This window comes from Sapajus apella, unplaced genomic scaffold (genome assembly GCF_009761245.1).
Source record: "Sapajus apella isolate SASKATOON/1434 unplaced genomic scaffold, GSC_monkey_1.0 scaffold20, whole genome shotgun sequence".
Classification (NCBI taxonomy): domain Eukaryota; kingdom Metazoa; phylum Chordata; class Mammalia; order Primates; family Cebidae; genus Sapajus; species Sapajus apella.
The window spans coordinates 26,914,259-26,929,768 of NW_022436960.1; the positions used below are offsets into that span (position 1 = coordinate 26,914,259).

The following is a 15,510-nucleotide window of genomic DNA, read 5'->3' on the forward strand; positions in this document are numbered from 1 at the left end:
TGTCTCCTCTCGTGGAGCTTACATTACAGCAGATAGAAAAAGAGAGTATGTATGCATGCATGCAGATACGTCAGGTGGCCACAAAGAAAGCAGGCAGTGGGACCACAGAGCGATGAGGGGTGCTGCTTTACGTAAAGTGAAGTCAGGTAGGACCTTGTAAGCCATAGTAAGGACTTTGGGTTATACTTTGGGTGGCACGCTATTGCAGGGTTCTGGGTACATAAAAGGTTTGCGCCTGTTTTAAAAGGGTCACTCTGGTTATGTAGAGATAACACAGACGGAATCTCGTCAGGAAGTTCTCACTTGAGCCAGTGCCAGAAATGATGGTGGCTGCAGCCAAGCTCTGGCAGTTCAGACAACTGATGTATTTGAACAGCAGACTTAACAGGGTTTGCTGGCAGACTGAATGGGTTGATATAAAGAGAAGAAGCCGGGATAATCCCAAAGTTTACAATCTGAGCAATTAGGAAGATAGAGTCACCACTTACTGAGATCTAGGGAAGACTTTGGAGGCACAATTAGGGGAGGGGGTACAAGGGGTTGAAATTAAGAAGACTAATTTGGATATGTCAGGTTTGTGTTGCATATTCAAGCTGAAAGCATCAAGTAGACAAATGGTCGTCCAGGAGAAGAACTGGGCTGGAAATATAAATTCTGGAGTCATCACTGTGTAGATGATAGTCAAACATGAGACCAGGTTGAGATCATGCAGAAAGTAAGTGTTGACAGAGAGGAGAGGAGGTAAGAGGAAGAGCTCTGGGCATTTCAACATTTTGAGGGGTCAGAACCGGCCACAGACTGAAAAGCCAAGCAAGTGAATATCTCAGAAAGTAACACATGACAAGGAAAAGCTTCTCTCTCCAGGGGAAATAGATTTGATCTGGAAAAATCTTTAATGTTTTCACTGAGGAATGAGTACTGTGATAATCTTTTGTTCTCTAAGAAGCAGACATGATTTATCTTATTTTCCTATTTTTTTTTCTTTTTTTGAGATGGAGTCTTGCTCTGTCACCCAGGTTGGAGTGCATTGATGTGACCTCAGCTCACTGCAACCTCTGCCCTCTGGGTGCAAATGATTCTCCTGCCTCAGCCTCCTGAGTAGCTGGGATTACAGGCGCATGCCACCATGCCTGGCTAATTTTTGTATTTTTTGGTAGAGACAGGGTTTCACCATCTTGGTCAGGCTGGTTTTGAACTCCTGACCTTGTGATCCACCTGCCTCAGCCTCCCAAAATGCTGGGATTATAGGCATGAGCCACCACATCCAGTTTAATTACTTATTTCAAAATAAATTCCAGATATGACAAGTATTAAAATCCCCTAATAATTTTGGAAAACAAGTCTCCTCCATAAGATTCGCATTAGTAGATGAGACCTGCATTTCAACATCACCTTCTTGTTTTTGCTTAACACTAAAAACGATTGCTATGGTCTATAAGGAAAACAGCATGAGATGTAATAGCCTAGGAATAGAGAGACCACTGGTACAGAATAATGAGTCCAAAAGGAGACCCTGGTACACACAAAAATTCAGAACAATAAAGGTGGCTTCTCAAATCACTAGGAAAAGATAGATTTTTAAATAAATGATGCTGGGACAATAGCTATTTAGAAAAAGTAAAACCATACATCAAAATAAATTCCACGTGGATCAGCAATCTCAGTTTTTAAAATGAAAGGGTGTGGCTATATTCCAATAAAACTTTATAAAAATAGGCAGCTAGCCTGTGGGCCACAGTTTGCTGACACCTAATATATAGAAACAAAGGAGGAGAAATATAAAAACTTACATATATACAGATACATATATATATAATTTATACATATGTATCTGTATATGTAATTATATATAACTTATATATCTGTATATATAATTATATATATATGTGTGTGTGTGTGTGTGTGTGTGTGTGTGTGTATGTTTACTTTTCCAAAAAGAATTATAGGAAAGATAAATCAGAAACTAATAAAGAAACTACCTATAGGGAATGGATGGGAATGAGGTAGAGGGTATGATAAGGATGGGAGTGAAAACATCTCTGAGTATATCTTTCTATACAACTTTAACTCTTGATCAGTGTAAATGTTCTACATATTCAAAGGTGATTAAAATAAAAAGGATTTTTAAAAACTTTAAAATTGAACACAAATAGAAACAAGTGAATGTAATTGTGTATTAAATTGATATCTGAACCTAAATGAGAAATAATTTAAATACATCAAATAATTCTGAAAACAGTATCCTGAACTTGTGTGATATATTTTAAGAACAAAAAGAACCACAAAGAAATCTTGAGCTCTTCTTAGGAAGTTTCTTTTTGAGAATGACATTAGTATAGTAACTGTAAAACTACTTTGTGTGTGTTACAGGATAGAGTGTATTTTTTTAAATGTGTTTCCTAGTTCTATTAAAAGAGCCTAGAAGCAAAGATATCCAATAGTAATGAAGAGTGTGCATTCAGATCTTGAATTCCAAAACTGTTCTCCACCAAAAGGACCCAGGTCTCCTTGGAGAAGTAGCTGACTCCAAGGAAAATACAAAGTTATTCTGGAATATCTTCCTGCATTGAAAAACAAGCATGTGCTCAAATACTAACAAAGCATAAAGGCATAAGAGCCATCTTGAAGTTCTCCCTGCCCAAACATGGGACAATCTGAGTACTAATAATAATCAGTATTATAGAAAATAAAAACTGTGGTGATGGAAATGAGTTATAACACAATGAACAACAAAAATCCACGAGTCCAGCTAGGTGCAGAAGTTCATGCCTATAATCTCAGCACTTCGGGAGGCCAAAGTAGGTGGACTGCCAGGAGTTTGAGACCAACCTCAGCAACTAAGTGAGACCACATCTCTACAAAAATAAGAATTAAAAAAAAATTAGCCAGGCATTGTGGTGCAGTGCATGCCTGCGGTCCTAGCTATGGGGGAGGCTGAAGCAGGAGGGTCACTTGAGCCCAGGAGTCTGAGGTTACAGTGAACTATGATTGCACCATTGCACTCCAGCTTAGGCAACAGAGAGAGATTGTGTCTCAAAAAAAAAAAAAGTACAAAAATAGACGCATAGACCAATGGAACAGAACAGAAAACCTAGAAATAGAACAGCATACCAACCAATCTGTGGCAAAGTCAACAAAAATAAGCAACAGGGAAAGGACATCCTATTCAATAAATGGTGCTGGAAAAACCAGCTAACCATATGTAAAAGAATGAAACTGGACCCATTCCTATCACTGTATAAAAAAAAAAAATTAACTCAGGGCCAGGCACAGTGGCTCACACCTATAATTCCAGCACTTTGAGGGGCCAAGGCAGGTGGATAACCTGAGGTCACGAATTCTAGACCAGCCTAGCCAACATAGTGAATCCCCTTTCTCTACTAAAAATACAAAAATTAGCTGGGTGTGGTGGCACATGCCTATAATCTCAGCTACGCAGGAAGCTGAGGCAGGAGAATGGCTTGAACCTGGGAGGTAGAAGTTGTAGGGCGGTGAGATCGTGCCATTGCATTCCAGCCAGGGTGACAAGAGCAAAACTGTCTCAAAAAAAAAAAAAAATTTAACTCAAGATGGATTAAAGACTTAAAGGTTAAGATCTCAAACTATAAAAATCCTAGAAGGCCTAGGAAATGCCTTTCTGATGTCAGCTTTAGCAAATAATTTATGACCAAGTCCTCTAAAGCAACTGTGACAAAAAGAAAAATTGACAAGTGGGATCTAATTAAATTGACAAGCTTCTGCACAGCAAAAGAAACTATCAATAGGGTAAACAAACCTACAGAATGGGAATGGGAGAAAATTTTTGCAAACTATGCACCTGACAAAGGACTAATATCCAGAATCTACAAGGAGCTTAAACAAAACAACAAGAAAAAAAAACAAATAACCCCATTAAAAAGTGAGCAAAGGACATGAACAGATTCTTCTCAAAAGAAGACATACAAGCAGACAACAAACATAGGAGTAAATGCTTAACATCACTATCAGAGAAATGTGAATTGAAGCCACAATGAGATGCCATCTCACACCAGTCAGAATGGCTATTGTTAAAAAGTCAAAAAATAACAGATGTTGGTGAGGCTTCTGAGAAAAACGAATGCTTACCAGTACACTGTTGGTGGGAATGCAAATTAGTTTGGCCACTGTGGAAAGCAGCCTGGAGATTTCTCAAAGATCTAAAAATAGAACTACCATTTGACCCAGCAATTCCATTACTGGATGGTATATACATACCCAAAGGAAAATAAATCATCAGACAAAAAAAATATACATGCAAATATATGCTCATCCCAGTACTGTTCACAACAGGAAAGACATGGAATCAACCTAGGTGCCCATCAGTGGTGGACTGGATAAAGAATATGTGGTACATATATACCATAGAATACTATGCAACCATTAAAAAAGAATGAAATCACATCCTTCGCAGCAACATGGTTATGGCCGGAGGCCATTATCCTAGGCAAACTAACGCAGAAACAGAGAACCAAATATTGCAAGGTCTCACTTATAAGTAGAAGCTAAATCCTGGGCACATGTAGACATAGAGGTAGAAACAACAGACACTGGGGACTCCAAAAGGGGCTGGGGCGAGAACTGAAAAGCTTCCTATTGGGTACTATGTTCACTATCTGAGTGACAGGATCAATAGAAGCTCAAATCTCGGCATCATGCAATATACCCTTGTAACAAACCTGCACATGTATATCCTGAATCTAAAATAAAATAATAGAATTTTTTATATCCATGAGTCCATAATTTTAAAAAGAGGGAGCAATAGAAAAAGAAAAGAGGGGAAAAGTAAATTCTTCTTCATAGAAAAACTCCAAGCGGTTAATATAGAATGGCAGAATTAGAAAGTTAACATTTTGCAACCCCTGATATAGTAACTGATTGAGGCAAAGATCATTAATGGACGCTAAAACCACCAAGTGAAAGGCTGTAGGTGAACAGGATTCAAAGCGGCACCCCCAAACAATGACTAATTATTTATAAAGGAAAAAAAGAACCTTTGCGATGGAGAGATCTAGAGATCACCACCTAGACCAAGTGATAAAACTCAGTAACAACAACCAAGGGATCAGCTGATGTCACATGCCTTTGATAAGTTCTGGTCAACAACTTTTAACTTGAATCTTATGAAGAATCAATTAGAGAAACCCAGAATGTGAGACAGTCTACAACACAATTGGCCTGGATTCCTCAAAAAAGTCAGTGTCTTGGTGGGGAACGGGGAAGGGTGAGGACTAGTTTAGATCAAGAGAGACTAAAAAGGCAACTACGAAACACAGTGTTTGAGCTCTGATTGGATCCTGGAGTTACAAAAGACATCTGGGGGAACAAAGGGGAGGATTTAAATATAAACTATGTATTAAATATTATTAAGCCACTATGTAATGTCTTAGATATCAGTGATACTGTGATAATGTAGAGGATATAATTAATCTTGAGAGATGCATGCTAACGTATTTAGGGGTGAAATGTCATGACAGCTACAACTTATTTTCAGGCTAAGAAAAAAAAGTGTGTGTGTTGGGGGGTGTTGGGGAAGGGGGAAGGGACAAAAAAGTGGGAGGAGAGGATGGAAAAACTTGGCAGTAAATATTTTTAATAATGATTTTCTTTTAAATTTAGCTTTTAAGTTCAAGGGTACATGCGCAGGTTTGTTGTATAGGTACAATTGTGTCACAGGGTTTTGTTGTACAGATCATTTAATCACCCAGGCATTAAGCCTCGTACCCAGCAGTTATTCTTCCTGATCCTTTCTGACCTCCCACCCTCCACCTTTCAATAGGCCCCAGTGTGTGTTGTTCTCCTTTGTGTTCATGTGTTCTCATCATTTAGCTTCTACTTACAAGTGAGAATATAACAGCATTTGGTTTTCTGTTTCCCCAGTATGTGTTGTTCTCCTCTATGTGTGCATGTGTTCTCCTCATTTAGCTTCTACTTACAAGTGAGAACATACAGTTTTTCGTTTTCTGTTTCTACATCAAACTTACATCAGTTTGCTAAGGATAGTAGCCTCTAGCTCCATCCATGTTTTTGCAAAGAACATTATCCTGTTCTTTTTTATGGCTACACAGTATTCTGTGGTGTATATATAACACATTTTCTTTATCTAGTCTACCACTGATGGGCAAGGTTGATTCCATGTCTTTGCTATTGCAAATAGGGCTGCAATGAAGTACGCATGCATGTGTCTTTATAATAAAATGATATATTATATTGGGTATATATCCAGTAATGGGATTGCTGGGTCAAATGGTATTTCTTTCTCTAGGTATCTGAAGAATCACCATACTGTCTTTCACAATGACTGAACTTTCACAATGACTGAAGTTACACTCACACCAACACTATATAATCGTCCCTTTTTCTCTGCAGCCTCACCAGCATCCGTTATTTTTTGACTTTTTAGTAATTGCTATCCGACTGGCATAAGATGGTATCTCATTGTGATTTTGATTTACATGTCTCTACTGATCAGTGATGTTGAGCTTGTTGGCTGCCAGCATGTCTTCTTTTGGAAAGTGTCTGCTCATAACCTTTGCCCATTTTTTAATGGGGTTGGGTTTTTCTTGTAAATTTAAGTTCCTTATAGATGCTAGATATTACACTTTTGTCAGATGCATAGTTTGCAAAAGTTTTCTCCCATTCTGTAAGTCATCTGCTCTCTCTGTTGACGGTTTCCTTTGCTGTGCAGAAGCTCTTTAGTTTAATTAGATCCCATTTGTCAATTTTTGCTTTTGTTGCAATTGCTTTTCGTGGCTTCCTCATAAAATCTTTGCCCGATCCTATGTCCAGAATAGTAATGCGTAGGTTGTCCTCCAGTTTTTATATTTTTGGGATTTACATTTAAGTCTTTTATCCATATTGAGTTAATTTTTGTACTTGGTATAGAGAAAGGGTTCAGTTTCACTCTTCTGCATATGCCTAGCCAGTTATCTCAACATCATTTATTGAATAAGGAATCCTTTCCCCATTGCTTGTTTTTGTCAGGTTTGTTGAAGATAGTTGCAGGTATGTGGCCTTATTTCTGGGTTCTTTATTCTGTTCTATTGGTCTATGTGTCTTTTCTTGTACCAGTAGCATGCTGTTTTGCTGTTTTGGTTTCCGTAACCCTGTAGTATAGTGTAATGCCTCCAGGTTTTTCTGGTGTATGTTGTGTGTGTGTGTGTGCGTGTGTGCGTGTGTGCGTGTGTGTGCGTGTGTGCGCATTTTCTTTTACTTAGGATTGCCTTGGCTATTCGGGCCCTTTTTTGTTTCATATCAATTTTTAAATAGTTTTTTCTAGTTCTGTGAAGAATGCCAATGGTAGCTTAATAGAAATAGCATTGCCTCTATAAGTTGCTTTTGCCAGTATGGTCATTTTAACAATATTGAGTCTTCGTATCCATGAGCATGGACTGTTTCTCCATTTGTTTGTATCATCTCTGACTTCTTTGAACAGTGTTTTGTAGTTCTCCTTGTAGAGATCTTTCAAGATAGTGCTATTTTGAAGGCAACAACTGCTCAAGGAAAGTCTAAACTAGAATAATGACCATTCTTTGAGAAACTATTCTCATGTATATCTTAAGCAGTTAAATTTGATAGCTGGCCATCTCACTGGTATAATTTGTTAAAATCTTTCATCTAAGACTTAGTGAAAGGGATTAAGGAATGAAATGTAATCCAGTCTTTAGAGCTGGACTCTGAACTAAACTAAAAAACATTAAGCACTCTCCTTACAGGCATGTATGACTCCACTTATTTCATCTATAAAATGGGACCAAAGGCAAAGGCTAGCAAAAGTCTCGGCCTTACTAACATATTCTCCGTCAGACTGGCCTAGATTAACTATATTTAAGCAATGAATGAAACTTCAAGAATCACAAAGACTAACTGTCATCAAAACCTGTTTAGGCCGGGCGCAGTGGCTCAAGCCTATAATCCCAGCACTTTGGGAGGCCGAGGCGGGTGGATCATGAGGTCAAGAGATCGAGACCATCCTGGTCAACACGGTGAAACCCCGTCTCTAATAAAAATACAAAAAATTAGCTGGGCATGGTGGCACGTGCCTGTAATCCCAGCTACTCAGGAGGCTGAGGCAGGAGAATTGCCTGAACCCAGGAGGTGGAGGTTGCGGTGAGCCGAGATCGCGCCATTGCACTCCAGCCTGGGTAACAAGAGCGAAACTCCGTCCCAAAAAAAAAAAAAAAAAAAAACCTGTTTAAAGCATCTGGAAAGTGCTGACAGCTACAGAGGCTAACAAATGTGGCTAGAGGTGACAGCCAGCACCATCTTATTATAGAGGCCATTCACAAAATACATGTTACCTAACACTTTGATGTTTTAGAACCATAAAACTTAGAGACACCTGCCTTATTACCTTACCCCTTATGCACTACTGCTAGTCATTACTTAATTGCAGCAACTGGCTATGTATTAGCTTTATGCTGAGTACTGTTCCTGTGTATTCGAGGCTCAGAACAACTCTTTACAATGGGTGTTAGTATTGCTACTTTACAGGGTTAAGTAACATCCCCAAGTTTACACAGCCAGTTAAATGCGGAAACCTGAATTCAAACCCTGGTATGTCTGAATCAGATGCCCATGGTTTTAACCTTACTGTGATGTTGCTTCTATGAGTAAAACAAGAGATGACTTAATTACCACACCTTAGCCTGAAAATCCTGCCGGTTTGAGTGTGGAAGAAATGCAGAGAGGGCATGTGGTAGGAAGAAGTTTGAGGAACACTTCCTCCTTATATAAGACAAGGTAATTCTGTAATTCTGAAACCATCCCAGAGATATGCATGCTTATCCTGGATAACTGAAGATCTCGCAGAGATTTCTACTCTAACTCATGTGCATTCCCAGATGCTGGCAGAAATCCGAGGGGCTATCGTTCATTGGTTATGTCTAATTCAAGCTTGTCCAACCTGCCTTATTTTGTTGTTGTTCTGCTTTGTTTTATTTTAGGCTTTTAGCAGCCTGAAACAATGGTTTTTAGTTTCTGTCTCTAGTGATAGGTGGAAAAGAGGGATAAAGAAGGGGTTTTACTGGCCCAATCAGAAACAGAACTAAGAACCCATGACTGTATTCTCTTCCCTTGAATACCCCTGGCTATTTCTTAACATCATAAGGTTCAGAAAATACTTCTGGATACTACCTACAGCTCTGGAAATCTGACATTCCTATACTAAGGCTTTAATGTAGTTCACAACTAACAAAGATTCCTGACATTCAAAATAAACATCGCTTTTCTTAATGTGGAATTACTTCTCCCAAACAGATCCTTCATATGAAGCATTTATGCCACCATAAAGATCCCAAAGCTCCTGCAGCTCATAAATATCGCCACCTGCCAGAATGCATGTGAGAAGAATATGGTCAAAGCCCATCTATGAGGATAAGAAACAATCATCATCATCATCATAACAACAGCCAATGTCCATCAAGTGCTTCCTAAATGCTTCTCTCTAACGTGTTATACATATGAATTCATTTGAACCTCACAATGATCCTTTCAAGTAAGAACCATTTTTAACCCCATTGTAGAGATGCAGAAGTGGAGACCAGAGATGTTAAATTACTTGCTTGCAGTCTCTGAGATAATAAATGGCATAGCTAGGATTCAAAACCAGGCAGTTGCCTCCAGAACCGGTGGCTCTCACCGCTCTCTGCTGCCTCTTGATATGGAACCACAGGGATCAGCTTCTGGTCTAAGCTGTGGAAAGGCTTCAAGGGCTAAACACAACAGCAATAGTCCTGTTACATAAGTAATTTCCTTCAGTCTTTGAATCACGCTGTAGGGAACATCAATGTGTCCACCCAGGGTTCAGCCATGGTCTACACCTTGCCCAACGTCATCCAGCTCAGAGAGAATGGCGTCTGCATCCACAGCCCCACACTGTGGGCCCTATGCAGTTTATACAGTGCTGCTGCATGCACTGTGACATTAGGTTTCCCAGCCTTCCCAGGACCTCTGGATAGGCTGATTAGATAATGTTGGATGGTTATGGCACCAATATTCATGCCAACTTACAGTAAACACAAGATACCAACTAGGCAGGGTGATGGGACATCTGTATTAGTCTCCTTTATGAACAGTAGCTGATCTATGTCAGGGGAAGACATACCACAGAGTTCATCAGCAGCTACCAGCAGGCAATTCCATTATGTTTAGAAAATTAAGAAGAATACAGAATGTTGCAACATGGATAAACTCTGAAAACATTATGACAAGTGAGAGAAGTCAGCCATAAAGGACCACATAATGTAGATTCTACTTACATAAAATGTCCAGAATACGAAAATCAGAGAGAGAGAAAGTTGACTGGTAGCCACCTAGATCTAGGGAGGTTGGGAGGACATGGGAAGTGGCTGCTGATAGATACAGGGTGGGGAGGTGATAAAAATGCTGTAAAATTGATTGTGGTAATGGCTGTACAACTCTGTGAATATATTAAGAATGATTAAATTATACGTTTTAAATGGGTGAACTATATGATATATAAATTTTTTCTCAATAAAGCTATCATAAAAAATAAAACAACACAGGAGCAAAGTCCCCACCCCACTGTGTCCAGCACCAACCCCACTTCTGTGAGTTACTGGTACTCACTTTGAAGCCTTCACGGAATCGTCTGCCCAGCCTCCTTCTCGGCAGCGAGGAAATTGGGGAGGGGAAGTCTACAAGTCAAAAGAACACAGTCGCTCAACATTTGCATTTATTTTATTTTATTTTTTATTTTCTATTGTTTGAGATGAAGTCTCTACTGTCACCCAGGTTGGAGTGCAGTGGCGCAATCTCCGCTCACTGGAACCTCCGCCTTCTGGGTTCAAGAGATTCTCACACCTCAGCCTCCCAAGTTGCTGGGATTACATGAATGAACCACCACGCACAGCTAATTTTTGTATTTTTAGTAGAGATGGGGTTTCACCATGTTGACCAGGCTGGTCTCAAACTCCTGACCTCAAGTGATCCGCCCACCTGGGCCTCCCAAAGTGCTGGGATTACAGGCGTGAGCCACCACACCCGGTCAACATTTGTGTTTAAACACCAATGGTTGAGGGTAAGGTCACCTACACCAATCAATATTCAGACTGCCTTTTGAATAAAAATACAGTAACCTTTGTAATTTGCTATGAAAATCTGGGTTCCTTCATACCCTCCTGGTGAGAAATTGGCACTATGCTTCTGGAGGGCTATTTGGTGATGTTTATTGAAAGCCTTAAAAATATTCAAACTTTTTTGATCTAGCAATCTCAGGAATTGATCTCAAGGAAAAAATCAGAGAGCAATATAATGTTATTTTTGAGAAGGAATAGCTGAAAACAACCAAAATTGCTAGCAATAAGGAATTAAGTAAATGGTAGAATGAAAATACTATGCAAATAACAAAAAAGAAGTTATAAGAAATACCTAATGATATAAGAAAGTTCAATACATTTTAATTTTCAAAAACATGTTACCAAACAGTAAGTATATGCTTTTGTCACATTTTTTGAAATAATTATCAATACATATTATTTAGTGTTAATGGGTTATATGTACATGACTGAGAGGGGGTTCCATGGCACTTTTAATTTTCCTTTTCTCTGCTGCTTTTAAATAAAAGTAATAAAATAAAGATATAAGAGTGAGACTTGCTTATTTGACATAAACTAAGTTGGTGGATGGATTAAAAATCTATTTAAGAGGCCCGCCCCAACCTCTGCCACCGCTGCCAGTGACCGAGCACACTGTCTAAGGAGCTTGGGGATTGACCTGCCCCCACTTCCCATCACCACTAGCACCCATGTATGCCATCTAGGGGCCTGAGGATACGCTGACCCCACCCACTGCCACCACTGCCAGAACGCACAAGACCCAGGGGCCTAGGATCGATCCACCCTGCCCACCACCACTGGTGCACATTTTCTGGGGTCCAAAGGACCATTTTGCCCTGTCTGCCACTCATGCATGGTCTGGGCGCCTGGGAATAGGCCTATCCTGCCTGCCAAAAAGAACAAAGCTGGAGACATCATTTGACTTCAAATTACTAAATGGCAGAAACAAGTCCTTGGCTATCAATAATAACCTTGAATGTAAATGGATTAAACTCCTCACTAAACTGGCTGAATGAATTAAAAAAACATCACTCTATGCTGTCTATAAGAAACTTACTTCACTTACAAAGACACACATAGACTGAAAGTGAAGGGTTGGAAAAAAAATTCCTGCAAGTAAAAACCAAAAGCAAGCTGGAGAAACTACACTTGCCTGAGATAACAGATCTTAAGTCAAAATTCGTAAAGGGAGGCTGAGGCAGGAGAATCACTTGAACCCAGGAGGCAGAGGCTGCAGTGAGCCGAGGTCACACCACTGCACTCTAGCCTGGAAACAGAGCAAAACACCATCTCAAAAAAAAAAAAAAAGTCATAAAGAAGGTCATTCTATAGTGATAAGGGGATCAATATAACAATTCTAAATATATATGTACCCAACACTGGAGCCTCCAGATAATAAAAAGCAAATATTATTAGACCTAATTAGACTCCAATGCAATAATAGTTGATGACTTCAACATCCAATTCTCAGTACTGGATAGATCATCTAGACAGAAAACCAATGAAGAAAACTGGGATTTAAACTGCACTTTAAACCAAATGAAACTAACAGACATTTACCGAACATACCATCCAACAGCCACAGAACACACATTCATCTCATCAGCACATGCAACATTCTCCAGGATAGACCTTAGGTTAGGCCACAAAAAAAATGTCAAGAAATTTTTAAAAGCTGAAATCATATCAAGTATCCTTCAGATGACAATGAAATAAAACTAGAAATCAATAACGAGGAATTATGGAAACTGTACAAATACATAGAAATTAAACAATATGCACCTGGACAACCATTGGACCAATGAAGAAATTAAGAAGAAAATTTAAAAATTTCTTGAAACAAATGAAAACAGAAACACAACATACCAAAATCTATGGGATACAGCAAAAGCAGAGCCAAGAGGGAAGTATAGCAATAAATACCTACACCGAAAAAAAAGGAAAGATTCCAAATGAACAAGCTTGTAACAACACACCTCAGGGAACTAGAAATGCTGGAACAAGCCAAACCCAAAATCACTAGAAGGAAAGAAATAATAAAGATCAGAGCAGAATTAAACAGAATAGAGACTTAAAAAAACACAAAGGATCAATGAAACAAAGGATCAATGAAACAAAAGATGATTTTTTGAAAAGATAAACAAAATTAGTAAACTGCTAGCTAGACAAACCAAGAAAAAAAGAGAGAAGACCCAAATAAATAAATGTAGAAATGAGAAAAGAGACATTACAACTGATACCACAGAAATGCAAAGGATCATAAGAGATTATTATGAACAGCTATATGCTAATAAATTGGAAAACCTAGAGGAAATGGATAAATTCCTGGACAATACAACCTACCAAGATTGAACCAGGAAGAAATAGAAAACCTGAACAGACCACTAACAAGTAATGAGACTGAATCAGTAATAAAAATAAAAAACCTCCCAAAAAAGAAAAGCGCAAGACTACATAGCTTTACTGCTAAATTCTACCAAATTTACAAAGAACTAACACCAACTTTTCTCAATCTACTCCCAAAAACTGAATGAGAGGAAGTTCTTCCCAACTCATTCTATAAGGCCAGTATTACTCTGACACAAAAACCAGATAAAGACACAAGCACAACCACTACCACCACAACTGTAGGCCAACATCCCTGATGAACACAGGATGCAAAAAATCCGCAGCAAAATACAAGCAAACTGAATCCAACAACACATCAAAAAGATAATACACCACAATCAAGTGGGATCTATCCCAGGGATGCAAGGATGGTTTGACATAAGCAAATCAATTAATGTAATATATCACACCAACAGAATGAGGGATAAAAACCATATTATCATCTTAACAGATACAGAAAAAACATTTGATATAATTGAACATTGCTTCATTATAAAAATTCTCGGCAAATCAGGCCTCAACTTAATAAAGGCCACATACGACAAACCCACAACTAACATCACACTTAAAGGAGAAACGCTGAACATTTTTCCTCTAAGAACTGGAACAAGACAAGGATGTCCACTTTCACCACTTTTATTCAACACAGTACTGTAAGTTCTAGCCAGAGTAATCAGGCAAGAGAAAGAAATAAAAGTCATCCAAATTGGAAGAGAGGAAGCAAAATTGTCCCTCTTTGCAGATGACATGATCTTATATATACAGAAACCTAAAGATTCCATCAAAAAATTCCTAGAACTAATAAATGAATTCAGAAAAGTTGCAGGATACGAAGTCAAAATACAAAAATCAGTAGTGTTTCTACATACCAATAACAAACTAGTTGAAAAATAAATCAGGAAGGTTATCCCATTTATAATAGCTACAAAAAACATACTTAGGAATATATATATCCAAAAAGGTGAAAGACTTCTACAATGAAAACTATAAAAAACTGATGAAAGAAACTGAAAAGGACACACACAAATAGAAAGATATTCCATGCTCGTGGATCAAAAGAGTTAATATTGTTAGAATAACTGTGCTACCCAAAGGAATCTACAGGTTCAATACAATGCTGTCAAAATACCCATGACATTCTTCACAGAAACAGAAAAACAATCCTAAAATTTATATGGAACCACAAAAGGGCCTGAATAGCCAAAGCAACACTGGGCAAAAAGAACAAAGCTGGAGGCGTCACACTATTTGACTTCAAAATATATAATACTCTAAAGCTATAGTAACCAAAACAGCATAATATTGGTATAAAAACAAACAGAAGCCGGACATGGTGGCTTGCTCCTGTAATCCCAGCACTTTGGGAGGCTGAGGCAGGTGGATCACCAGAGGTCACAAGTTCGAGACCAGTCTGGCCAACATGGCGAAACCCAGTCTCTACTAAGAATACAAAAACGAGCCAGGCATGGTAGCAGGTGCCTGTAATCCCAGCTACTCGGCTGAGCAGGAGAATCACTTGAACCCATTAAGTGGAGGTTGCAGCAAGCCAAGATTGCGCCATTGCAATCCAGCCTAAGCGACAAGAGCGAAACTCTGTCTCAAAAAAAAAATACATAGAAATAAAAATAAAAACAAATAGATTAATGGAAGAGAACAGAGAACCAAGGAATAAATCCATGTATTTTTAACCAACTAGAAAAAGACGCTAAGAACATATTAGGGGCCGGGCACGGTGGCTCAAGCCTGTAATCCCAGCACTTTGGGAGGCCGAGGCGGGTGGATCACAAGGTCAAGAGATCGAGACCATCCTGGTCCACATGGTGAAACCCCGTCTCTACTAAAAATATAAAAAAAAAAAAATTAGCTGGGCATGGTGGCACATGCCTGTAATCCCAGCTACTCAGGAGGCTGAGGCAGGAGAATTGCCTGAACCCAGGAGGCGGAGGCTGCGGTGAGCCAAGATCGCGCCATTGCACTCCAGCCTGGGTAACAAGAACAAAACTCCTTCTCAAAAAAAAAAAAAAAAAAA

General features: G+C 38.9%; 1 protein-coding gene across 3 annotated transcripts in view; it reads right to left on the reverse strand.

The window, feature by feature from the left end:
• IFT43 (intraflagellar transport 43) overlaps positions 1–15,510 on the reverse strand; it is a 98,725-nt gene that overhangs the window by 51,864 nt on the left and 31,351 nt on the right. For all 3 annotated transcript variants that reach the window (XM_032287256.1, XM_032287254.1, XM_032287255.1), the window contains exon 3: positions 10,606–10,673. In XM_032287256.1, the coding sequence (XP_032143147.1) occupies positions 10,606–10,673 (68 nt within the window). The remainder of the gene's footprint in view (positions 1–10,605; positions 10,674–15,510) is intronic.